At 40.8% G+C, this 27,879-nt stretch overlaps 3 protein-coding genes across 3 annotated transcripts; 2 read left to right on the forward strand and 1 right to left on the reverse strand.

The window, feature by feature from the left end:
* Positions 1-17,651: 17,651 nt before the first annotated feature.
* On the forward strand, positions 17,652-18,776 carry LOC133933526 (histone H2B-like). The gene has a single exon (XM_062380657.1). It carries the CDS (start codon positions 17,652-17,654, stop codon positions 18,024-18,026), a length of 375 nt encoding a protein of 124 aa, XP_062236641.1. The 3' UTR covers positions 18,027-18,776.
* A 627-nt stretch (positions 18,777-19,403) lies between these two features.
* On the reverse strand, positions 19,404-20,371 carry LOC133933474 (histone H3). Its single transcript, XM_062380605.1, has one exon. The coding sequence runs from the start codon at positions 20,369-20,371 to the stop codon at positions 19,961-19,963; it is 411 nt and encodes a 136-aa protein (XP_062236589.1). The 3' UTR covers positions 19,404-19,960.
* Positions 20,372-20,671: 300 nt separating this feature from the next.
* Positions 20,672-21,058, forward strand: LOC133933506 (histone H2A-like). The gene has a single exon (XM_062380636.1). It carries the CDS (start codon positions 20,672-20,674, stop codon positions 21,056-21,058), a length of 387 nt encoding a protein of 128 aa, XP_062236620.1.
* Positions 21,059-27,879: the final 6,821 nt, after the last annotated feature.

The raw sequence follows: 27,879 nt of genomic DNA on the forward strand, positions 1-27,879 counted from the left end.
CTCTAAAGTTCTTCAACTCTTTCCACTATCCCTACAAGGTCCGTTATGTTTCCCTCCACTTGCTCAAAATAATTTTTCTCCTGCCTTGTCTTCTCTAGCCCTAAGAACTACCCTGTACATTTTTCACCCTCTATTGCATACCTCGCCTTACTTTTAATTATTGCACCTTTACACTTTCCCTGTTCTATCTCCTTTAGTTAATCTTTCATCCTTATGTATCCCTCTGTCATAATTACCCCCTTCCCCAGCTTTCTTCTCCTCTTCCTCTAACTTCTGTTTTAAACTTTTGTCTCTTTCTTTCCCCTGTTCTTACTGTGTTTCTTGCTCATGCCCCTTATCCCCTCTCTTAACCTTCCCCACCACCTCCCTATATCTTCCTCATACATCCTGTCATTCATCTTGTGACAACCCTGGAGTTGTCTGCTGTGCTTGTGTTGTGTTTCAGGCTCCTGTAGGCTGAGCCAGACCTTGGTAATCAATGGGATGTGGCACACCTGGGGTGGCCACTACTTTAGAGGCCTGCACACTGGGCTCTGGTCTCTCATTCACCGGGTATACTCTTTTCTTTGTATTTTGTTCTTTGTAGTATTATTCCTGTAGAATAAATGCATAAATACTGTAACTGCAGAGCTTTGTGCCATCCAGTGTTTCTTGTTGCACACATGAGCCAAGGTGTAACAAGTGGGGGCTCGTCCGAAATCCAGATCCAGGTTTGTTTCTCACTCTTTTCTGTCCTGAGAAAGTAATAGGCCTCTAGTAGGATAAGTTTCCCCTGGAATAGTGTACTGGTTGCCCAGGGTGTGTGATAACTTTAGAGGGTGAATGTCTGATTCTGACGTAGTGCTTTGAGCTTACATCGGTGGGACTAATTGCATTACTTATCAGGCACTAATTAGAGGGATTTACCTTTGGAGTTACCTTTCCTGGTAGGAATAGGCAACAGTATCTCTCTCGGGGGGTCTGTTGGTTTGTTATTTTTGTGCATAAACATGATTTGACTTTGTGTCTTGGGTACACGTCCATGTCCGTCTGGTGAGTAACAGCATAGCTGGGGCTGTACCTGGTCATTGGTTTTGTGTTTAAAACACCTGTCATGAAATGCATGAAGACTAGGGTCTATAGAAGGTAGTTAGCATTGGTTAGGCAGATAGTCAGGGGAAAGGTATTCCAAAGGTGATGATAGATAGATATATATATGTTGGTTCTTTTTGAAAAGATGATGGGTGTAGGAAGGGGTTAAGGGGTCAGGATGAGGAGGTGCTTGAGGTAGAGGAAAGATGCGAAAGGCGATTAGGACGAGTTCCGTTGTTTAAAATTAAAACATTTAAACATGTTCCCAACTTCTTCTTCTTCTCGCTATTCCTTCTATCTCTTTTTTAGTTTTTTCCTCTCCTTCTTCTTTTTCTCCTGTTGCTCTTTCTTTTCCTGCTTCTTCTTCTCCTTCTTCTTCTTGACCTTATCTCTGTGCTCATTGGTCTTCTGAAAAGACAGAGACAACTTACATAAGCATTTTCTTCTTCAAAGTCTGCACATGAAACAAATCAATCCGTATAATTCAAATCTAAAATGATCTAATGAAACGTACCGGAAGATTGATGTTCTGCAGATTCAGGTGTTTTAATTCTTCATCCATCTTTCTCTCTTTTTCCATTGAGTCTTGCTGCTTAGCAGACAACTTCTCCTCTGCCTCCCTGATCTGGTTCATGAGATCCTCTTTCTTCTCCTCATAGTTCTCCTGCAGATCCACAAATTTCGCCTTCCACTTGTCTTCCACCATAACCTTGTCCAGGTCCTTGAGCTGAAGATCCCTCAGGGAAAAGTTTTCTTCCTCCTTCACATTTATAGTCATCTTTAGATCTTTGAGCTTCTTCTCCAACTCTTCCTCTCTGGCTCTTGCTGTGTCCAGAGACTTCTCAATCTTGAACAAGTCCTCTTGGATAAAGCAGCCTAGAGACAGTAGAGGCTATCTGCTCCCTCAGAATTGCGTTCATAGCAGGTAGCTCTTTCTTTAGAGCACGTCTGTCTGTAGATAGATCAGCCAGTATAGCTTTCTCTGCCACGTGCTCCTTTATAACTGTGTTCGCAGTATCCAGCTTCTTCTTCAGTGCAATGTTTTCTTCAACCACAGCAACGTTATATAGCAAGTCGGGTCGTAAGACAAAATTACTTCATTTGGTAACAAACAATTGCAAAAAAATGTTTTAATTAGATTAGCAAATTTACTTTTGATCAGATGTACTTAATAATCTGAATTATTCCAAATCAAATGTTTGCTTTAAAAGTTATCAGATTTTCCAACTCAATTATTCGCTTTACTCAAAAGTATAATACTGATCCTTAACTACCTAATATTTTGCATGAAGACGTAGTTTTTAAGCTTACCTTTGTGTATAATTTAAGCTTCTGCAATAAAGTTAAAATACTTAAAAAAACATATATAAATACATTTTGTCGTTTTCTGGAATTAAAACATAGTCAAATGTAGATCCCATTTGGAGGTTCAGGGGTGAAAAGCATTGTAGCCGAATCCAGTACCATTTAAGTAAATGGGAACTCCTTCAAACGAATAAAATCTATTTGGGAAAAAACTTTTAAACTACAAAGGATTTCATTAGGCAAATAATTCTATATTGTTGTCAGTTTGCTTTAATGTCTCAGTGTCTTTGATGTCTAAGATTCCTTTGATTTCTCAGCTGGGCCATTTCTATGCCTCCGCGCCTATATACCAAATGTACTGGTTGCAAAGCTGAAATATTTATACAATCTGAGGAGAAACAAGAGAGTGTGGGTGTTTTGCCTTGGCTGAAAAAGAAGGTAAAGATTACACCATGATGCCTTTCTCACACCATGATGTAAGACACCATCAGACAATGCCTATAACACATATTACTTTTCTTCATACTTATCCTATGCTTATAACTATGTGTGCCTAATGGTGTTTATTAAGTATTAATTAGCCCCTAATGAAATGTGAAGTGTGTGTGTGTTTGAAATAGAAGTTAATCTGCAAAGATGAACCTTTTAGCCAAAGAAAAGATGCCTACTGCTGCGAGGCTGCAAACTCAGAGGCCTGAGTGGAGAACACTGTACAATCCACCTCTAACTAAGAGGGGGGGGGGGGGGGGGGGTATCTACATCCGAGGGTCCTACATGGATCCGTTTCCCTCAATGTGTTTGTAATGAATCCAGAAGTAGCTGACTCTTGTCCCTTCTGTCCACAGAGGGAGACAGTCTTTCACTGTCTCACAAAGTGAGGGCAGCTGTCTCCTCTATTTCGGTTTCTAATACTGTTATTAACTTTTTTTAATCAAGTTTTTTCATGTCAAACTTTCATTCTAGCTCACAAGTACATTAAGGAAGAAAAAAGGAAGTGGCAACTTTAGATTTTTTCATCTTGGTCAATTGAAATGGCAATTCATCTCAGCAGGAGAAAAGATTAACAACCTGGGTGAAATTGACGCATACATCTATTCTAAAATGAATGATAACATCAAGACTAAAAACTGATCTGGTTTTCTTTATGATGACCAACAATATGGAGGATTTCAAAGAGATGTGGGGCTTTGAGAAAGTTTCATATTATGTAGAGGGAGATGAGCTGGTTTTACTCATATGTAGGTTTGAATATGCTTTGATGAATTTCTTTTTTTCAGTACTTTTTTGTGTCGTTTCTTTATTTATTTGTATAAAGTTTTTTAGAAAAAATAAAAAGGGTTTGAAAAAAATTTAAAGAATCTCTCTCTCTCTGCTGCTTCCTCACAGCGAGCTAGGCACTCAACAAAATCACGACTGTTTGATGTCCTTGGTCCTAAACATTTGGACTAGCTCCCCATTGACACCAGGACAACAGAAAGTCTAGACATCGTCCACCCACAGACGATATGTATAAAAAAATACAAATAGTGATGACAAAATATTAAAGGGGACATATTATGCCCATTTCACCACAGTTGATAAGACTTTCTGTATCTGTTTGTTGTGATTCTTCATTGAAGCCACAATTTTCAAACTACTACACCTTCTGATAAAGATGTTCATTATTTAAATGCATGCATTAGATAGGTGTGTATACACTATTTAATTGTATGTGTATATTTATTCATACAGGGCATATATTCTGAGCGTGCGCACACACACACACACACAGACACACACTAACAAAGGGATCGTGGGGGGGCTACAGCTTTCGAGGCTAACACTGCTGCAACTTTTGCGGCGAAATGCACTTAAAACCCCGGGTGTGAGTTTATTTTAAAGCCAGCGACGGAGCTCCAGCTCGTCCAACATGTCAGCTTAATTTCACCCACAGATCCAAAAAGAGCCAGCTTTTATATACTCATATATATATATATATACATTGTTGGGCCAGAGCCCAGCGGATGGCCACCAGACACAGGTCAGAGGTTAACACAAAGAAAATCTACACATAGGCCTGTATAGATCAAGGCCTTGTGGAACATTCCGATCCACCTGTGGGTACTTTTACCTGGTAATTTCAAGTAACCCCTAGCAGGTTTCAAGCCCCCCGCAGGACCAGGGGAATCCCTGCTGGGTATGTAGACGCCCAGTGAGGGCCAAGCCCCTCCCACTGGGGTCCAGCTCTGACACACAATTGGCTTAAAGCCAGCATCATCCCGTGACCAAGTCCTCAAGGAGGAGGACCTCTCAGGTAGTTTAAAACTGACCCCAATAATCTCCGCCATTTACCCTGCTCTGAGGACGTAAACAGACCCCGCCAGGTCTTCCAGATGATTTAGTTGCTAAAAGGGGGCAATTACAAACAATCGTTTGTTTAATTTTCATTTTCTTTTATCTTAAGTTGAATCTTATTTGGAAGACTGTTTTGTTTTTAGCTTGAAAAGGTCGCGCACAGGAACTCGCTCGCAGGCCGAGCTGCGAGACTTTCTTTTCCACAATTCACCACTGCGCCACAACTGTTAATCCCTGCAGGACAAAGCATCATTCTGTCGCAGAAGGACGAAGCAGAATCCCGTCAAAGAAGACGAACAAAGGTTAATTCCGTTCTAAGAGCAAGAGACGAATTCGCCAGTCCCAGCACGAAGCCGCTGCAACAGATGAACCAGCGCTATCAAGCTCAAGCCATGACTTCTTCATCTAATTCCGGGGATTCGCTGACCGCATGTTCCCCGAGGAACACAACACGAGATTTACTGGACTTCCGGAAAATCCGCGCACCATAAAGTACAAACAAACATGAAAATTAAAACTGGAGGATCTGCTACTTTTACTGAATTGTGCCTAATCATCTCTGACTTTCAGCCAATTGCTGAGACAGACAAGCATGTTACATTTTCTGGAGACAATGCTGCTCTTCTCTTCGAGGCAACATGACCTGAGAGTGAGAACAGCCACACACAGGGCACTTTGGTAGCTGAGGTTGACAGTTGTTTCTTTGTTATTATGTGTGTGCTGCCATCTGACCACCAATTTAGTGAACAGTCCCCCATCTGCAATTTTGGCTCAGCTTTTTTTACAATATAAAAGGTTTTTCATTATTATTTTCTATTTTGTTTCTGTCCTGAATAACATGATCCAAATGCTAAGTACCTTAATGTAAGATGTGTACATTTAATGTTTATACTGTGTAAATAAAGTATTACGAGTATTATTTGTTGTGTTAAGTTGGGTTAGGGTTTCTACCATTTACAGTATTACAATGCCAATGTAAAAATATTAGATTCAACCTACAAGAAAACATAGAAATCGACAACAAGATCATTCAAATCCAACAAGTACATGCATATCTTTGAGCAAAACCATTTTCGGCAGACTTATTCAGCGTCCATCTTGAAAAACTGCCGCATTCTTGGTTTTTTGAATGGCACATAAGGCTGATTTGTCAAGTAGACCCTCGGGAACCACCATGCCAAATTTGGGTCTTGTATCACATTTTGCACAAACGTTCTATTACCTGCCCCACTATAAGGTGATAAGTTAGGAAGCATTGAAGCTCCTTTCCTTATCATTCAGATTACGGAAAGCTGTTATAATGTCGGCTAATGAAATCCTTAAGGTCCCTTCTCTCTGAACCTTCCTGTGAAAAATTTATTTTTTCTAACAAACATGCGGCTGTGTCTAAGGGGTATAGCAGTCGTCCTGAAGGTCGGCAGTTTGATCCCCAGTCATCCCCATCTGCATGCCGAAGTGTCCTTGGGCAAGATGCATAACCCTGAATTATCCCTCATATAACGACAAAGTGCTGCTAATAACTGCACTGCATGAATGTGTGTGTGTGAATGGGTGAATGTTAAACTGTACTGTAAAGAGCTTTGAGTGGTCATCAAGACTAGAAAAGCTCTATATGAATACAAAACCATTTACTATTTACAGCCATGGTCACATGTCCCTCCACATTGTAACAGCCCCTTCGGTCACTGATCAGTAAGCACACTGATTTAAATCAAACATATGAACTGGTTAAGAACATACATATACATACTGTGCAAGGGAAACATTTAAAGACAGGTTAAGGGGGATTCAAATTTCTCTATTAACATGTATAATAGTGAAATATTAAAATGTATAATATGAGCAGTTGCTGACTAATCCGAATAAATCCTTTGTTTCCAATGATGCAACCTAAATCTTTAAGCAAACAGAGGACGTAAATTTATTCTCTCCTGTTTGACTAGTCATATGCAGTTAGATTACCTATTAATCTAAATATTTTACCAAACTAGGAGCAAGTAAATGGTTTCTCTCCTGAATGAATCTTCATATGTCCAGTTAGTCTGCATTTTTGTCTAAATGTTTTACCACACACAGAGCAACTAAATGGTTTCTCTCCTGTATGAATCCTCATATGTAAAGTTAGATGGCTCTTTTTTCTAAATCTTTTACCACACTCAGAGCAACAAAATGGTTTCTCTCCAGTATGAATCCTCATATGTACAGTTAGATCCCCCTTTTGTCTAAATGTTTTACCACACTCAGAGCAACTAAATGCTTTCTTAGCAGTTTTACATTTCAAATCACTTTGTTTGTTTGTATTTAAACCAGACTGAGGTTCCCTGGTCTGCATCCAATCATCTTCACTGTCTACAGTCTTGTCCTCAGTACCTTGTTGTAACAGTCCATCAGGACCTGAGATCCTGGCTGGTACTGGTCCTCCACAATCCGCTCTGTTCTCCTCAGTCTGACTCTGATGAAGCTGTGACAACTGAGGTTTCTCTTCATCTTCTTCACTCTTCACAGTGACAGCGGTCAATGTGAACTTGATATCAGCCTGCTCAAGTTGTTGAAGCTGCTCCCCCTCCTGATTGGTCCACGGCTCCTCCTGTTCCTCTTTAATGTGGGGGGGCTCTGGGTCCTCCTGGTCCACAAGGGGGCTCCACTGCTGCTGCTCAGGAAGAACCTATTCTTTATTCACCATCAGCTGCTGTACGTCTGCAGGACACACTGAAACACAAATACACACGTTTATATCCTGAAGTGTTTGGAAAAACTTGTGTTGTATCATTTAATGATGAATGTTATTATTTCTGAATGATCACACTCAGGAAGCAGAGATGTTGAGATGGTTTATAGTTGGTCTTACGACGCAGCTCGTTAAGTTAGCTGGGTTAAACCAAGTGTTTCCAGGATGAAATGTGTTGATCCTTTCTGCAGAAAGCCCCTTATTAAATACACGTAGATAACTTTGTTGTTTCCAGCCTCTTGTATCTCCAGATTTCCATCACAGCAGTCAGTGAGACAGCGCTGCAGTGACGTGTTGCTGTGTACAGCTTTAGGAGTGTGACCATTGGTGCACAGATGTTAATATTCAGGCAGGTTAGCTGTGTTTTTCAGTCATGGCTACTGTGGATGAGTTTCTGAGTGCTCCGTCAGAGGAGTTATTAGACCGCTGTTCGCGGGATCAATTAATTCAAATTGCTGATAATTTCAAGATGGATATCGGGGATAAACGTTTAAAGGAGAATGTCAGGAGGATCCTCGTGATAATCTGGTGGAAATTTGAGTTATTGATACAAAATTCCAGGATGTGACTCATGGGGAAATTAAACGAATGGATCTGGATGTTCGCCGACTGAGTTTATCTCATGTTGAGGGCCCGGTCCCTGTTTCTCCTGCGCTGTCACGCTCTTTCGATGTGACCAGTTGTCTGCGTCTACTTTGAAGTATCCTGAAATGATCGATTCCACAGTTAAAATGTCTGACTTTACTTTGAAAAATTTAAAACAGTGTAAATGTTTGAATTTACTTTGAAAAGTCTCCAAATATGTTCAGTAACAGTCTTTGATATTCAGTATGTAGTTAGTCAGTGAGGTCTTGAACACAGGCATATCAGTCTCTCTCTGAACTTATTGATGTGACGACCCGTTCCACCCTCACCTGGACACTAGGTGTCTCTGTTCTTTCTTCCCCAGAACTGTAGGGGGAGTGGAAATCAGCGACAATCAGAGCACATCTCGGCCAGGTGTGCTCTTCCCTTTAAAAGACTGGCCAGATTCGTCTAGCGCGCTTTCTCTCTCGCTCTTCCTACGGCAAGAGGTTGGCTCTCCCGGACGCCGGGAGAGTCAACCTCAACCTCTGTTTTGTTTTTGGAGACTTTGGTTGTTGCTTATAATTTATTCTGTTAAATAAATATCCTGAAATAGTAACAGTTCACCCGTGTCGTCTCCCTCATTGTCACAGTCGTGAGCCGGGCTGTGACATTCATCTTTACAGATTTACTTCTATTTCAGACACTCACTTCACATTTCATTAGGGGCTACTTAATACTAAAATATTATATACAAAATTATGCACACATAATTATAAGAATAAGATAAGTATGAAGAAAAGTAACGGCATTGCCTATGGATGGTGTCTTACATCATGGTTTAATCTTTACCTTCTTTTTCGGCCAAGGCAAAACACCCACTCTCTCTTCTCCTCTGATTGTATAAATATTTCAGCTTTGCAACCGGTACATTTGGTATAGGCATAGAAATGGCCCTGCTGAGAAATCAAAGGAATCTTAGACATAATAGCAATCAATGACACTGTGACATTAAAGCAAACCGACAACAAAATGGAATAACCTGACTAATTGAACTCCTTTGTAGTTTACAAGTTTTTTCTCAAATTGATTTTATTCGTTTGAAGGAGTTCCCATTTACTTAAATTGTACTGGATTCGGCTACAATGCTTTTTACACCTGAAACTCCAAATGGGATTTATATTTGACTGTTTTTATTCCAGAAAACTACAAAATGTATTTATAATTTTATTTTCTAAGTATTGTAACTGCATTTACACAAGCTTAAATGATACACAAAGGTAACCTTTAAAACGACGTCTTTATGCAAAATATTATTAGGCTGTGTCACCAATCAAGAGGAGGATGTGGTCGAGTACCAACGTGGCGGACGGGACAAGATTCCTCAAGCTAAAATTCAATAATCAGGTCCAATCACTGCCTTACTCAGCCAGATTTAATACTGCGCTGGGTGCGGAATACTTTAGAGAAATTCACGTCAAGCAAATAAGAGTTTGTAGGATGTGTGTACAGCCGGGACATATACTAAGGGAATGCCCTTAACAATACTAAATGCAGCCTGTGTTTACAGTTTTTCTCCATTGCTTTGGCTCATTTCACGAAACAGAAATGACATTCTCAAAACAACACGTGCAAACCTCCAAACAACTGGGCACTTGTTCACAACAGATTGGAATATCTCATTCCTCATCCTTGCAATGACAAGTACAATTTCCAACAGCTTGCACAAATTTAAAATGATTTAGCACACCTTTGCAAACGGTTAGGTACAATTGCCTTCAGTTAGCCCAATTACCAATTGAACATATATTGCTGGTCAAAACTGACTGTCGCTTCTCAGTCAAGTGGTTGTTCTCTGCAGAACATGTTGGCATAATGTCCTTGTGTACATCATCACCTGCACAATAGTTAACTCCACTGTCAAAATCGTACAGGCACATAATACCATGAAAAACATCATGGTATATACTGTAATAAGGATCTCTTTGATCATCGGCTTAATTTTCAGGTGCAACTAGAACTTGAGTAATTGTTAGGATTTCAATATTTTACCTATATTCTCTGTCTGACTCAACTCTAAATGAATAAAGATAGAAGCAGTTTGAGCCAGATATAATGTTTTCTATACAAATGATTAATAAATAACCTTTTCCTTCCTAGTGTGTAATCTTGAAATTAGAATGTGTGAGCGTCACAGTTCTGTTTCGTTGTTTTGGTTACATGGTTTTGAATGTCTGTACAGACAGAATATTGTTTTGATATAGCAAGAACACAATCATCTTTTCTCCAATTGTCAACACCATTGGCCCACATGCCATCAGCTGTGTCAAGGCCTTGGGAGTGGCTCCTTGTCACTTCCGTAGTCCAATACCAAGAGGATGGCCTACGCCTGCGCACTTTCGAGGAGGAAGAACCAAGATCTACTGTAATGAAATAGACAGGCGCCGGCTGTTTGATGCGTTCTGATGGGTCTCGTGTTCTGATGCGACTTGTTGGATGCCCATTGCTTTGCTGATTGATACCTCTCATTGCTTTCTAAATAAATACTTGATTGAACAAACGGAGTTCGGCTCATCTTCTCATATTTAGGATAAACCAACACGGCTGACAATTTGGTGACCCCGACGTGATCCTAAGAACATTTTTTGACAGACCTGATCCTGAGAAGGAATCTTTTGACCAGAAAGACCGCAGACCTCGAGGTCTAGGCTGCTCCGATCGATCCTCCGCATTCTCATAAGAGCTCTAAATCACAAGGTAGGCAGAAACCTGTTAGCAAATTCTGTATTAGTTAGATAGTCATTGTTATAGGTGTGAGAGTGCGGTGGAGAGATCGGAGGTAAGACATAAATAAGTTCTGTATTTTTTGAGATGCAATGAAATGAGATAAAGAAATGAAATGAGATAAAGAAATGAAATGAGATAAAGACATGAAATGAAATGGGATAAAGAAATTAAATGAGATAAAGACATGAAATGAAATGGGATAAAGAAATGAAATGAGATAGAGACATAAAATGAAATGAGATAAAGAAATGAGAGGAAGGGGAAATGAGATAGAGAAACCAAGAGAAGGATTTGAGGTTTTTTAGCTTGGCGCAAAAGATTTCCAAATTTGACGATTCAAACAATTGTTTGCAAATACAACAAACTGCAACCTGAGTTAGTCAGGGGGTTTTGGAGGAAGCGGTTTTTGCCTGCACCGGCGAGTGAGGGACAAAACTGCCAAATACCCTGTTGTTGAATCGGGTCCTAATAGATAGAAGATTCAGTGACGACGATTGCAGTGGGATCTGGAGACGGAGTGGTGTTCCGACGGGGACAGGTGCTTAACGGGCCAGATACCCTGTTGAATCGATCCTGAAGCAATGATAATAAGGGTCTGCGAAAATATTGTGTACTGGGAAGTGCAGCGCTTTTATGACGAGACCAGACGCTTCACTGCAACCAGTCACAAAGCTTTGGAGCGGCCCTTGAATTCAGAATATAACGGCTGTGAAAATATTGTAGTTCTGACCGTGGCATCAGTTTCGACGGATCTGAAGCTTAACAACCCAGAGTGCAACTTTGAATCAAGTGCCTAACATTAGTTAACGGGACTCAGGTAATAATATGATAACTCTGCACCTAGCACCTGTGCTGACGAGGCAGGAGCTTGACTGACAGACTTTACCGTTATTCTGAGTCTAGCCTAAAATGGGATAAGACGCCAAGCTGCTATTAATATTATTGTGAGCTCACCTGAATTGTACTAGTTTTGTAAAATCTATGGTGATTCAGCACTGAGGCTGATCACCGTAGGAAGCTGTCTGCTGTTTTGTTTTTGTCTCCGTGGAGCTGCTGTTGCTGCAGTAGCCACGGTAAAGCTTCCATATGTACATGGATATATGAAATGTCCGTTATGGCTTATGTGGTTTATTATTCATAACACAAAGACCTGAGAGGATTTATTCTGGCTTAGTTTTGTAAAAGTTATTGTGTTGTGTCTTTCACGTTTAGAAATCAGAGCTTATTTGAGATTTTCAGACAGTGACTTAAGATGTAAAAGCAGGGGAACACTGTAAATAAAAACCTGTTAAAATCGTTGCAATCACTATTAGCTCTGTGTAAAACGCATTGATCATAGAATTAGTTTTCAAGGATGTTTTTGTGACCTAGAGACGCATTTGTTGCTTGAATCAGGCCCAAATTATAAAGCACAGAGACATTAATATTCTGTTTGCACCAAAGGTGAACAGAAAAGTTTGTTTGTGTTTTGTTCCCTTCTCTCAGGAGAGGTGTCGTAGTTAAATATAAAGTTTTAGGAGGTCGATGTGGGAATATCACTAAGATTCCTATTTTTTGCTTCGTGTAAATGAACTAGTTTGAATTAAAGAGTTTATTCTCAGGGCATTTATTTATTATCAATCACTGGCTTAAAGAGCTTATTCTGAGGGGAAATTAACATACCTGATATCAGATTTAACTTTTTGCTTTTGTTATAAACAAAATAGCGACTAGAAATTCAAACTAAATCGGGAGAAAATAGGGGGAATAATCTTTCAATTTATTTTTAGGCTGCCTGGAATCACAAAAAATACTAAATCTAGGTTGAATGAAAAAGTTTGTCTATGAAAACGAGAGAGGAGGAGACGAAAAAGAGTCAAGGTCACACTGCTGACTGAGACACAGAAAAAACTGACTGAGCGAAAACTGACTGACAGGAAAACAACTTTTTCCTAGAAAAAATAGGAAAATAGACTAGAGGCTATATGCCTGCCATCTGATGTATGTTGTATGTATGGACGGGAGGCGTAAACTTGTAAAGAACTTGCCAAAGAAAGTAAAAGAATGTTGACTGAAGGTTTGAGAGATTAACTGATGACGAGAAAGATAAAGCTATGGTTAGGAATAAGATTAAGATCCATTTATTCATTTATTCATTTATTCAGCGACAGTGTGAGGAGGAGGTGGCTGAGCTAAGCAACAACCTCAGAGAAGTGGAAAAATCACGACTGGAAGTTCGGAGAGAACTCAAAGAGCTGCAGACTCGTCGGTCAGGGGAAGAGCCCCTTAATCAGATGGCTGCCGTGTCAGGATTACATTTGGAAATAGCAGGCGCAGTAGTGCAGGCTAGGAACATTGAAAGAGACAATCAAACCATAGGTTACAACGATAATCGATGCCATCGGTGCGACCAATCTGACCATTGGATCCGAGATTGCCCTAATATGGGACAAAGACGATCAACACCTAACCCTAACCTTAACCCCTACAGAGGGCAAGGCCCCCATCGCGGAGGACCCCCAGGACGAGGCCGAGGAAGAGGCATGCCCCCCGCACCCACACCAGATGCCATCTGCCGCCGGGGAACACGGCAACGGCTATGACCAATGCAGTGTCCACAGAAGGTCACCTTCGAATCAAAACCCATCAACATGGCCCACATAAGTCTGAGGCCCTCTCCCAAGAAGAGATCAAACTCAGAGAAGATCTCCAATCCAAACTAGCCCAGATATTTCTCAAACAGGCCCCTGGACCCACACATATCAGTAGGAAACGGACTCAGAAGAACATAGAAATACTCTGGTGGCATCAACACATGACAACTCTGGCAGAGAACTTAGTACACAAATATGATACATGCAATTCACACAACACTTAAAAGACCATACAAATGCCCATGGACCGTTTCCCTGTTTCTGATGCGCCATTCAAAGTGCTGAGCACCAAGTACAGGGCAATTTAGAATAGGAGTTTGATTCATCCTCAATGTAACTATTGTAAGACTCTTGAGACCTAAAATAAATATGTTTCGCCGCTTAAAGAGGAATAAATCTGCATCCAACTCAAGGATCAGAGGTCTAAAACACTTTAACTCATAACGTGTTTCATCTTAAATGAAAAGCACAAACCATAATACAAGCACTTTGTTTACACTTTATTGAATGCCATATCTATAATTATATTGTAATTTTGTTGCAACACTTTAAACTCTTAATTTCAGGGAAGATGGTTTTTAGTTTTTGGTTTCACCAATTATCTTAACATCCAATGCTCTTAATTTGAAAGGTGTTGTTAAGCTCTACTTATGTTTTTATTATTTTATCATGAAAGAAAAGTGTGTCAGAGTGAGTTTTATTTAATCTGTTTCAGCTGTCGACTCTGAAGCGGTTTGTTGAATCTCATTTCTAACACATTTTTCCTGTGTATGTGATTCCTGTGTTACCACAGGGCAATTTGAAGTCAAAGCTTCTGAATTATCATGTATAGAAGCAGTCAGATGATTTTTGGAGAATGGTTTGAACACAAATACTCAAACGCTGTCATATCTGCTGCTTATTGAAATTTAGCTTGTTGATCATTTAATATTTCATAAAATGCCAAAGATTTTTGTCACTCTTCTGCCACTTTTTGAATCTTTATTTTTTAATGTCCACTTATTAGGCTACTACTCTTAAAGAAATTGTTGACCTCAAAAGAAGGGTCTACTTGTATGTCTTGTTTTGATTGCTTGTTTATTTTCCTTTGCAAATATAAGTTTATATAATCAACTTTAAACTCAGTTACTCACTGCAGCATATTAATCACTTTTCTGTTTGTTTCCTTTCAATCTATGGGATCTGGGCTCCATGTCTCCACAACCCACTCCCATCCGGTGACAGCTGCACCTCTTGCAACCTGACAAACGGAAAGTATTAATTCCACAAAAGGATCTCAACAAGGCTAAAATCCAAGATCATTGACTCTTAAACTGATGTCCGAACAGCACTGGATGGGATGGTGGTTAGGGGTACATGGATGACCCCAGTAAGTTGTTCACACAATGAAAATGGTGTGAAAAGAGGGATTGTTAGGAATTTAAATTCTATATGGTATTTGGGTCTGACTGAAACTTTTTGCAACTAAAGGGGGGGGGGGAAGCATGATCAGTTTGAACCATATATAAGGCCTTTATTCAAATGATTTATAAATAACCCTTGCTGCATATTGTTAATAATGAATCTTATAATTGTTAAACCATTATTCCCTTAGAGTCATTCACAAATATATTTCAAGCAGCTGTCTGATAAAGTTCTGGAGGACGGACAGAGTGACTTTGTTGACATTGTTTTGTCTCGTTGTTTTGGTTTCGAGGACCCTAATGTTTACATCAACAGGACATTGTTTGAATATAGCAGGAACATCATATTCCTTTCTCCAATGGCCCACATGGCATCAGCTGTGTCAAGGCCTTTCATGAAGAGAACATTTTGCTTAGCAACTATCAGAGTAGTAGTAGCGTCACAGAGAGCGGCTACTTGTCACTTCCTGGATTTCTGTGCCAAGAGGCGTGGACATGCCTGTGCACCAACAAGGGAGAACCAAATTGATTTGCGGTGACTCCCCTTCAATCTTTCATAACCAATCATATTAAATCTACTGTTATAACTATATCAAACCCCTTTTGTTCGGGGCCATTATTAACTACCTATTGCTAACTTAATTAGCCTAGGCTGTGATAATTGTCCATAGCTATGTTGTTAAACTTTTATTGCATCTCAATAAATATTTAAATTGGACCAGTCCGGCTCTTCTCTTATTTAGGATAAACCAACACGCCTGGTGAACTGTTATATATATATACACATATGTGTGTGTATTTATACTGTAGTAATACCAGGCAGCCAACAGATGGAGCTGCTCTCCAGATATGTCAACTGGAACAACGTCCACTACCAGTTGAACTCTCCTACATGTCCTGTCAGATGCTTTGTTTTCCAGTAGCTCAGCTTCTCCTGTTTTATTGCAGATTCTGATCTGTTCTGAGTTTTGAAAAGGAGTTCTGTAGCTGCATCAACTTGATCAGTTGAACACTAAGTTAAATATCAGAGTGTAATTAAAAAGGACCAGGGACAGAGCTGTTTGATTAGGTGCTGCACCTCACCAGTTTGTTGCTTTGAATGGATGTTGAGGCGTAGGTGAAAATGAGTCACCCCCTGTAACAGCATAACTATAAAATATCTATAACAACAATCTGACCACAAATTAAGGAAGTGAAGTTGACATTACTCATTCCATCTTTCAGTCAAGCACGTGGGGAGAGTGGTGAGACAAGAAAAAAGAAATGTTGGCCAAGTTAAATAAATTCATCATGTTACTTACATTATCTGACTTGTATTTTAATTCAAATAGGTTAACAAACAGACATTAACATGAATACACAGACACACAGACACTCACACACATATCCACACGCACACATAAATATATACACACAGACACACAGCCATTAAGTGCATATCTAAATTCACATATCTTCATTTGCTGATATGAAGAACACACGAGTGGTCCTCTACGTGCACACCACAGCATGCGTTAGACACTGACGTTCCCTCGTACCTCGGGAGTTTGGTAAGGGCCTTACACTGAAGCCTTCTGGACCCTGACTGACTGACCTATTGACCTACTCACTGGTTAATGGACACACTATTGCAATACACTCTCAAATAAAACACAGCACTTGATTGGTTGTGCAATGAGAAGTTACCAGAGAGAAACTTTGTACTATACCTGTGTCCACTGTTCTTCAACAAAGTCCCTTACCAGATTGTTCATGGTAACGCTCCTCACGTATCACTGTGTTGCTCTGAGCGAGTAAGTGGGGCCCCCAGGGCCTCTGTGTGTGTGTGCTGTCTGGGATTGCAGCGCCTGCACTTTGAAAGACAGCGTGTTATTATGAAAGTCTATCAGAGAGATGTTGGCGACTTTTAACCGTCTGAAATCTCCCTGTACTCTATTAAACAGGTCGTGACGTTGAAGCTAATTGGACTATACTATTCAGAGGCGGCAGGCAGGACCACGTTTCTATAGCATGTGTCTAATTTAATCAATTAAAAATAATGACGATTATAATAAACACGTGCCAAATTTATCATAATCATCTTTTTCCCTTCTTTTCTTTGGCAGGGCGGTTCCCCAGTGGCCAGCTACACCTGTAGATGTTCCACGCACAAAGGAGACGATACCGGTTCTGCTGATGGGTTGATGCTCTTCTACGGCACACAACAAACCTTCTTGCTCCTGCACGTTTGGATGTTCTATCCTGGAGGAGCTAGATTATATCTGCTACCTGAAAGGACTTCAGGCACCGCCTCATGCTACAGGTAGTGACACGGACACTAGCAGAGCACGAAACTTCAGAAGATTCAGTTGGGAAGGATGAGGAGAGAGCCAATGTCAAGGGCCGGCAAGTATAAAACTGTTCCCTTTCTGTTGTGGTCTTGCTTTTACTTCTTTTTATTGCATTTGTTGTCACTTTCATTTGCACCAAAACCAGTGAAATGAATCGTCCCTTATCATTTAGAGCTGTGCATTTATCAGGTTGCTTTGGTTTAGATTGTTTGTAATGATACTTATGTGATACAAACATAAATCCTAATAAGTTTCGGGGACATCTTACATTTCTTAACACCCCAAATGTTCCAGTTGAGCTGAACAGTTCAGCCTCTGTCGGCAGCAGAATAATGGACTCATGAACATGGAGACACTCCCCCGTGCTGTTACACTGGCACTCCACATTCAGCCAATGACAGAGAGGGAACAGCACACAATGATTTACATGTGATATGTTCAAATACAGCCTGGCCACCAACGTCTGAATTCATTTGAACGAAAAAATCTCGTGACAATGCCTGAAGTAGCGAAGCCCGCGCCCAAGAAGGGCTCCAAGAAAGCGGTGGCGAAGGCCCCCGGTAAGGGCGGAAAGAAGAGGAGAAAGTCCAGGAAGGAGAGCTACGCCATCTACGTGTACAAGGTGCTGAAGCAGGTCCACCCCGACACTGGGATCTCCTCCAAGGCCATGGGCATCATGAACTCTTTCGTGAGCGACATCTTCGAGCGCATCGCCGGTGAGGCCTCTCGTCTGGCTCATTACAACAAGCGCTCCACCATCACCTCCAGGGAGATTCAGACCGCCGTCCGCCTGCTGCTGCCCGGGGAGCTGGCTAAACACGCCGTGTCTGAGGGCACCAAGGCCGTGACCAAGTACACCAGCTCCAAGTAAACCACTCTGCGGAGACATCAAACCAACGGCTCTTTTAAGAGCCACACACTTTCTCTATGGAGACAAACTGTCCTGACTTTAATGACATGTTCATCAATATTTAAACAGCAACTTTTAACTAATAATGGAGCATGGTTTAATCAAATTGAAAAGGATTATCATGATGAATACATTGTTAACATCCTGCATAGTCACTCCAATTTAAAAATATGAATTTTTAAATCTAATAGTGGTTTCTATCAGTGATCCGCGATATTTTTGAGGAGGTGTTCTACCCCCTGGTGGTTAGAATGGTATGTATATATATATACATACCATTCTATCTTCCATAGCTAGGTGTAAATCATTTTGGGTGGTGGAATGCAAAATGGAAAGAGGAATAAATTCTTCAAAGTTGTTTACAGTATTATTACGCTTGACAAATATACCTTGTTTGTTTACTACTCTGAGAATAGATAATATACAGAATATGTTAATATGCTAATCTTTCAGTAAGCATCATTGGATACTGAACAGTTTGAAAAGCACCTCATGTATGTGTGAAAGTGTTGTTGATTTCAAACTGTCATTCTGCTGGATTCTGTTTTACTAAATTCATCTGGTCTCTAATGCAGATATGGACCTTAGGAAAAATGGTCATGGTTTTGTGGTTGCATCCTTAACCTGCTTTTTTCATCCCCCGCCACCTGTAGCTGTCCGTCCACAACGATGAGTTATCGCAGTGAGCATGGGAATTACAAAAATAAAGTATTTTTGAATGGTTTAAATTACCTGTTTACATGCTACGATTTACCCACAGCAAACTATACAAACACTCTCACATACTGCACACTTGTGTGGATTCTGAATACACAGTATGTCTGTTGACACTAAGGCCTATATTAGTAATATGAATGTCTTATTGCCTATTCAAGTCGGAGAAGACTAAGAGTAACGTATGGACAGGTTGACAGGGATCTCTCACTCACGAGACAAATAGTTTTCAAAAACATTTGTCATGTTTTAATTATTATTTTACTTACATAAACAGATATCCTATTGTTAATGTGAATAACCAAAGATGGTATTTTCTAAATCAGACAGCAGAGACATTGCAAATTCAAGCAAGGCTATACATACTCATCCATACAAATAAATGATACAACCTGTTGAATTTTTGTATTAAACGAGAGAAATGTGCCTCAATATTAATTTGACCATTCCTTCAAGACTCAAGATTTTTATTATCAAATGCAAAACAATAACATTAAGCAGTCACTGGCTATCTTCTAGCAATGTTCAGTAATTACAACCCCCCCCCCCCCAAAGAAATGTTAGAAAAAGTAAATAACATAGAATATCTAAATTTAAAATAGATAATATATATATATAGCTGAAGAGAAAATCAAGCAAGAAGTGAATATTTAGTCAAATTGACTATTTCAACATGGATATGAAATGAAGTCCTAATTATAGAAGGACTCTCCAGCATCCACAGCATTTATTTCATTGCATCTCTAACGATGGTTCCATTTAACAGGTGAAGTGAAAGCAGCGATATTAATTAATATTAGATTAAAAGCAGGCCAGGTCTTACTTTGCATAATTTACTATGTGTATTCTTTGCAGAGCTAATAATGTAACAAATATGTGTCACTGTGAACTATTTATGTAGTATTATGAAATAGTAACCGTTTGCTGTTAGTTAATGTTATAAAACTATACTGCAGTTAAATGTTTAAACTTGTGTAAATGCTCCTTGTGCTGTACTATGTTTACTTTACAGAAAGTGGTTTATTTAATGCTTTAATGGTATTGATATTTACTTTAATCTCTGCAGTCAATTATATGTATTAACAGTCTTGCACAAGCAGGGCAACAAAGGTCTTTTGTCTTGAGTACAGTGAAGTGGCTCTTAAAAGAGCCGTTGTTATGGTCAGTGGAGCAGCAGCAGTTTAAGCTCTCTCTCCGCGGATGCGGCGGGCCAGCTGGATGTCCTTGGGCATGATGGTAACCCTCTTGGCGTGGATGGCGCACAGGTTGGTGTCCTCAAACAGGCCGACCAGGTAGGCCTCGCTGGCCTCCTGCAGAGCCATGACAGCGGAGCTCTGGAAGCGCAGGTCGGTCTTGAAGTCCTGAGCGATTTCTCTCACCAGGCGCTGGAAGGGCAGCTTGCGGATCAGCAGCTCCGTCGATTTCTGGTAGCGACGGATCTCTCTCAGAGCCACGGTACCGGGCCTGTAACGGTGAGGCTTCTTCACGCCGCCGGTGGCCGGGGCGCTCTTACGCGCAGCCTTGGTGGCCAGCTGCTTCCTGGGGGCTTTGCCTCCGGTGGATTTACGGGCGGTCTGCTTGGTTCTTGCCATTTGGTTGCTTTTCTCTGCGATCGGGAGAAAGAGTGAAGCGGTAGAGAGACACTCTGCTTTTAAACTGCGGAGCCAGCCAGGAAATGGTGACGCTGCTTCAGATCGGTGATAGGCTCCTCCTCGGGTACTGTCTGCTTGTTCGACAAAAGGGTCGGCCGTCCCCCGCTGCTCAGCTGGAGGCTTCTATTCTGGTTGGTCCGGCATGAACCGTCCCGCTCGATCCGCGTATATATAGGGGAGTGTTCGACCTTTTCACCGCAGTTTCTTTTGACGTGTGTTAGGAAACGATCTACATCCATAATGTCAGGCAGAGGCAAAACCGGCGGAAAGGCCAGAGCGAAGGCAAAGACTCGCTCTTCCCGCGCTGGGCTCCAGTTCCCCGTCGGTCGTGTTCACAGACTGCTGCGTAAAGGCAACTACGCACATCGCGTTGGTGCCGGCGCCCCCGTCTACCTGGCGGCTGTGCTGGAGTACCTCACCGCTGAGATCCTGGAGCTGGCTGGAAACGCCGCCCGCGACAACAAGAAGAGCCGTATCATCCCCCGCCACCTGCAGCTGGCCGTCCGCAACGACGAGGAGCTCAACAAACTCCTGGGCGGAGTGACCATCGCTCAGGGCGGCGTGCTGCCCAACATCCAGGCTGTTCTTCTGCCCAAGAAGACCGAGAAGGCCCCCAAGTCCAAGTAAAGCAAAGTTGCTGGAAACCAACGACACAAAGGCTCTTTTAAGAGCCACACACTCACCTCTGAAGAACAAAACTCCTCATATCACCCATCAATTTAAAGCACACGCACAAGCCATTTCTAGATTATATTAGATTCAACTTTATTGTCATTGCACAGTAGAAGGGCTTTTTAAATATAACCAGAAGTGCAATAAAGGCAGTAAAAGTGCAGAGTAATGTGCAAATTTAAAAAACTGAAAATGTGAAGTAAGATTTGTAAATACCTAAGATATGTACAGTAAGAAATATATAGGGACTAGTGCAGTATTAAGAGGTATTTTATTATATAAGAATCATGAATATACTATGAGCAAGATCAATATATATGAATATGAATACACCATTGGTGGGATTATACAGTAGTAAACAAAAAAAAGTAGCAGTCTAGTGCAAATGTTTAATGGTTGGAGGACGGTGGGTGGCAGTCCAAGCCAGGGTGGAGGAGGGAAGTATAGTCACTGGAGGAGCTGTGTGTGGTGCGGGGCAGCTGCTTTTACTGTGGTGCAGAGTTTAGCAGGGTGACAGCCACAGGGATGAAGCTGTTCCTGGACCTGCTGGTCCGGGAACGGAGGACCCTGTAGCGTCTCCCAGAAGGGAGGAGGGCAAACAGTCTGTGGCTGGGGTGTGAGCTGCCCTTGACAATGCTGCGAGCCCCCGCAGACATCTCTTGCTCTGGACAGCCTCAATGGTGGGGAGTGAGGAACCAGTGATGTGTTAGGCAGTTTTCACCACCCTCTGCAGGCCACTAGCATTCAATATGTATTCATTGGTATGGTTTATTCTGTGTCAGATGTTTGTGTCATCTGGTGAGGAAACCATCACTCATATGGAAGTTTAAATATAAAAGATACACACTTCAAATTTCAGTACGTCTAATGTTCATGGATCCATGGCATACATCTCTCATGATGGACGGTATGAATGCAAAAACAACACATACTGTCTTCCTAATGAAATAGAAACTAGTGTGGGTAGAACAGATTTAATGCAATTTTCACCCTCTTTACATTTGTCATTATGCAAATCTAGGGTGAGAAGTAAAGATAGCTATTGGTTAAACATCTTACAAACTATCATATGATAGTAATGTAGTCATAAACAATAACTCTGGTACCTTTGCTTAAGCTGTAAAATCAGCTTTTAAAAGTTAGGTGCTGTGTGTCCGGTCACATGTGGGATTATAGACGTGTTTCACATGAGACAGGTTTTCATTCAAAACATTGACCAGGTCCTCTGTTGTATTAAAGTGCCCCAGTAAACGTGACAGTTATCCAGCATTCACAACTTCAGGACCATTAAAGTGGAGCAGCTAAATGGAACTCAGCCATCATTATATTTATTGTATACATTTTCTCCTGTGATTCTTCTGGTGTGACAGTGCATGGAGCTCTGTCACCATCTGAATGGTTTGGATTCCTCAATAAATGTGTTGAGCACTGAAGTTTACTCTTTTTCCCCAGAGGAGCAGGACTCTGGATCAGTTCAACCAAGACCTCCACTTGTTTGCTGAGCTTTCAACGACTTCTCAGAGTCTTCTTCAGTGAACTCAAATAGCTGTGGCCTCATCAGGTGAGCGAAGGTTGTAATGTGGGTCTTGAGATAGTATATTTTAATTATAAGCTGAAACATTTACTTGGTGTTTAAATCATAAGGCTGAGAAAAACATCACCTGGAAAAATCCTCTACTCCCTGTTAATAAATTTAACCTCGTAACTTTCCCTCTGTTGGTGTTGCAGTGTCTGATGACAGTTCACCAATACTTTAGTTTAATGACAGACACTGATCAAGTTGATGCAGCTACAGAGCTCATTTCTATGACTCAAACAAGTAGCTGCAATAAAGCAGGAGAAGCTGAGCTACTGGAAAACAAAGCTTCTGACAGAACATGGAAGAGAGTTCTTCTGGTAGTGGACTTTACTCAGGTTCACATCATTTGGAGAGCAGCTTCATCTGTTGGCTGCCTGAGGTTACTACAGCACAGTATGGTTACATGATGTGAGGCCGGAATTGTCATTTTTCTAAGCAGCTGTCACTTTTATATTTAGCAAGGAAAGACACGAGGTAATACGATAAATATAACAACTAAGGCAGACTCTTTAAAAAGTATGGTATATGAAGTAATGACGATATCGCTGAACATCCCTAGGCAACGTCTATGTCGCCAGGATCTGAAGTACACATGGAATTAATGGAAAAAGTAACACCCATAAGGAAAAGACAGGACACAGAGAGGCAAAGGAGGATAAATAAGAAAAGTAAGAGTAAGAATAAAGATTGAAAACAAGAATACTAATAATGCTAACACTAATTTCATTAAATACCAGGGGGCTGAAAAACAGAATACATCAGATATATAGGATGAGTAATTATAACATATGTTTACAAGGAACACAGTGATTTGAAATCCAAATGAGAGAAGTGCAGAATGAATAGATGGGAGATGAGTATACAAACAATGGCGATGGGAACATGAGGGGAGCTGCTATATTAAGAAAAGGAGGAGTGAGAGTGATTGTGAAATATTTGTTTTATTATTGTTATTATTGATAATTTTATATAATATATATATTACCTAACACTGTTCAAATCAATTCAAAGATCATATCCTTAGATAATTTGATCCTATGATGCTGTCATGTCACATAGATAATTGGCTCCTTTGATACCATAGGCTATTTGATTATTTGACTTACTTATAAAGGAGCAACAGGTACAATTGACTAAATATGAAAGAACAGCACGTAAGATTGACTTACATATAAAAGAGATGAAATAACCTATTACCATCAGGGTAATTATAAGAAATATGTGTTTATTATTGTTATTGTTATTATTTATATTATATATATATATATATATATATATATATATATATATATATATATATATATATATATAGGAATTTATGTCGATATTTAGTGCTTTTTTCTAATACTAGACCCAGATAAGTGGGTCTAGTATCTAGTATCAACAATAATATATATATATATTATCGTTGAGTACTAGTTTATGTCAAAGAACTAGTTGAACAAATTACCAATTTATTGAAAAATCAACCAAACAATCACAATATAAAACAGTATAACATAATTCAAACACAATAAATGATGTATTCTCATAAAATAACTGTCCTTTCAATGTGTGTGTATATATTCAGTTCCCAGTGTAGTGTGTGCTTGAAGATTCACTGGTTCCGTTCTGGTCCGGGTCTTTATGTCTCTAAACTCAGTACTACCTGTCTACCTGACGGGCAGTACTGGGGTCTGATGTCTTCTGGATAAACGATCAGGTTCAATCTGGATCATACAGTTGGCCACACTGCATCCACGGTCTGGGTTCTGCTCGCCATCTCAGCATTCAGAATTACAGGATTGAGATTCTTCTGGTGTTCATAAAAAAACAAAAAATCTACACAAAGTGCAGAATAATCAGTGTCTGTTTCCTAATTATATTTCTAATGTTTAAAAAGTATGGTATATGAAGTAATGACGATATTGATGAACATCATGTTACATGATGCATGTGTGTAGGTAGGAGTAGGCTACTCCTTCACAGAGTTTAAAGCCATGTTTTATAATATTTGATGTTTTGATATTTACTAACTTCTTAATCTGAACATTGTAAGATGACATCTAATATTGCTCAATCTATCTAGACTCCCTGTAGTTAAGAACTCTGTCTCTACATATTTATGGACAGTGGTGATGAATGATGAGGAAACAGCTCTTTGTGGAAAGACGTGTGTGGCTCTTAAAAGAGCCTTTTACCAGGATGGACATGTTTCACAGTGAGGACAGATCACTTCTTCTTGGCTGCTGTCTTCTTCGCTTTGGGTTTGGCGACCTTCTTCGCGGGGGACTTCTTGGCAGCAGGCGCCTTTTTCACCACCTTCTTGGGGCTCTTCGTCACCTTCTTGGGAGTCTTCGCCACTTTCTTGGGGCTCTTCGCCATTTTCTTGGGGCTCTTGGTGGGCTTCTTGGGCGCTGCTGGTTTAGCCACCTTCTTCGGGGACTTTTTAGCGGCTGCTGGCTTCATGGCTCCCGCCGACTTGGGCTTTTTAGCCACTGCGGGTTTCTTGGCGGCGGGCTTCTTGGCTTTGGGAGCGGCCTTCTTCACTGCCTCTTTCTTGCTCATCTTGAACGAGCCGGTGGCCCCGGTTCCCTTGGTCTGGACCAGGGTCCCGCTGACAACCAGCTTCTTGATGGTGGTGTTGACGCGGGAATTGTTCTTCTCCACATCGTAGCCTCCGGCAGCCAGAGCCTTCTTGAGGGCGGACACGGACGCGCCACTGCGCTCCTTGGACGCGGACACGGCCTTCACGATGAGCTCACTGACGCTGGGGCCGGCGGTCTTCGGTTTCACGACCTTCTTCTTGGCCGCTTTAACCTTGGCGGCGGCTGGTGCTGGAGCTGGAGCGGCTTCTGCCATCTTTCTCTTTGCGTTTAGATCAACGACGAACTAACGGAGTGAGTTACAGGACTGATGAAGAGTCCTGATCGGGAGGCGGTACTTGAACACATCATGAGAACCGTGGAGACTCAATCGAGCCGTGGCTCCCGTGTACAGTGTGAACGCACAGACACTTGTGTTTTCTCTTCACTGATAAACGAATAAAAACTCAGTGGGTGAGCGGTGCTGGAGGCTGACAGTGAGGAAGCAGGTAGCGGACTTATTTGTCTTCATGTTGAAGTCATGAAGAGCTCTGATGCTCTCTGCATTTGGCCGGTGGAGCCTCCGAACACGACCCGTTCACCGCGGTGAGCAGCGCTGCTCAGCGACTTTTCCCACTAGTTTCTCTCCTAAAATGAGTTCAAAAGCACCACAGCTCCACCAAAACCCGTTTCCTAGCTGCTCCACATGTTTGTTCAGAGACACCGAGTGAAAACAAGCACCTGTTGAGGATCTCTTAGTAATAAAGTCAAGTAATTGTGCAGGCAGCAAACACACCGCTGATGGCCGAGGCTCCTGGTGAAGTTGAGCCAGACTTCCTATCAGAGCCGTGAATTTTTCATCCTGAGGAAGCTTGAGAGTCATTATAGAAGTAGGGCTACATTTCATATCCATGTTGAATTTGTCAATATTCACCTCAAGCAAGGATTAAATTAATATTGGGGCACATTTCTCTCATTTAACACCAAAAGTAAACAGGTTACATCATTTAATTTCCAGAAAATGTTTAAGCTGTAAATTAGTTTGAGAATTTCTCTACTTAGTAAATACAAACTTTTGCTCATCATAGTAACACTGGGATACATGTTTTTGTATATTATGATCATTATTATTTGTGTAAAATAATCATTTAAACATGACAAACGTTTGTGAAAAACGATTTGACCCGTGTGTGAGAACTCTCTGTTAACCTGTCAATATGTTACCTACTGGTCTAAAGATCAAGTCTTCTCAGACTTTTATAGCCAATAACACATTCATATTACAATTTAAGGCCTTAGTGTCAACAAACTCTGTGTTTATCCAGAATGTACACACGTGTGCAGTATGTGAAAGTGTTTGTGTACATTGTAGAATGTAAACATGTCATTTTAACCATTCAAACAGACTTTAATTACATATTACTTTATATAAAAACACTATTACACATAATGCTTTAAATGCTAACAATGATTAAAAAAAAAAAAAAAAAAACCTTCACTCAACCCCATCCAAGCCCATGGCATAACCAAAATAACAGTGTTGTTGTTGATCTCATCGTTTTTAAATCATGAATCAAAGGTACGATAGCAAAGACAAATTTGAGAGATGGTCACTCTGCCCAGAAGTTTGTTGAGCTTGTTAAGACTGAAATCTTTACTATGCATGTGTGCGTGTCTGTGGAGATGGCTCTGAAAGTCAACTTTAAACAAAAGCAGTTTGTTAGACGGGGGTGGGGGTAGGGGCAGTTTGGGAAGAATATGTGGGAAATATGTAGCCCTCACACGGTGACTTTTAGTAACCTTTGCTGCTTAGTGTTAATGTGGAAGCTGGTTCAAATGTGTGTGCGTCACATCGCTGTTCAAACTTGCAGCTGTCTAATAAGGCCTACTGTGAGAACTTTGAATCTGTGACATTCATTACGCTGTACTTTTACTTGTTCTCATACTTAACTTTTTATATTAAAGCATACCTCCCTTAGCTTCCACACAGAGTTCATGCAGCTGGCCCAGCTTCAGGAGGGCAGATAGGCAAGGCGTTGTTTTGTCTGGAGATGGTGCATGCTTACTGACCGACTCACAAGGCGTCATATTAGTAAATACTTGTTGAAATTAGACCAGGCCGGCTCTTCTCATATTCGGGATAAACCAACATGTTGACAAGCTCCCCGTCGTTGTGGACGGCTACAGGTTACGGGGGATGAAAATACAATGTTAAGGATGCCCCCACAAAACCATGACCATTTTATTCAATGTCCATATCTGCAAACAAAACCAGATGAATATAGTAAAACAGAATCCAGCAGAATGTCAGATTGTAATCAACAACACTTTCAAGCATACATGAGGTGCTTTTAAAACTGGTCAGTATCCAATGATGCAAAATGAAAGGTGAACATAGTCACACTGTCAGCCCGGACTTATAATAAATGTCCATAACACTTTCAAAAACAGTTCCACACAAGCATCAAGTGCTTACACTGCTGGACACTGCACTAACACGTTTGGTTGGGGGTTGTGTTTTAGATTAAAAGCTATTTAAGTAGTTAACAAACACACAAACCATACTTGGTTACATACTTGGTCACTTAGGTTACAATTTTTATTCCAATAATGTTATGGAGGGTTTTAATAGC

Source organism: Platichthys flesus, chromosome 22, assembly GCF_949316205.1.
Source record: "Platichthys flesus chromosome 22, fPlaFle2.1, whole genome shotgun sequence".
Taxonomy (NCBI): Eukaryota; Metazoa; Chordata; class Actinopteri; order Pleuronectiformes; family Pleuronectidae; genus Platichthys; species Platichthys flesus.

Bases quoted from the DNA above. Each gene is read 5' to 3' on its own strand.
- LOC133933526 (XM_062380657.1), top strand. From the start codon at position 17,652: ATGCCTGAAGTAGCGAAGCCCGCGCCCAAGAAGGGCTCCAAGAAAGCG.
- LOC133933474 (XM_062380605.1), bottom strand. From the start codon at position 20,371: ATGGCAAGAACCAAGCAGACCGCCCGTAAATCCACCGGAGGCAAAGCC.
- LOC133933506 (XM_062380636.1), top strand. From the start codon at position 20,672: ATGTCAGGCAGAGGCAAAACCGGCGGAAAGGCCAGAGCGAAGGCAAAG.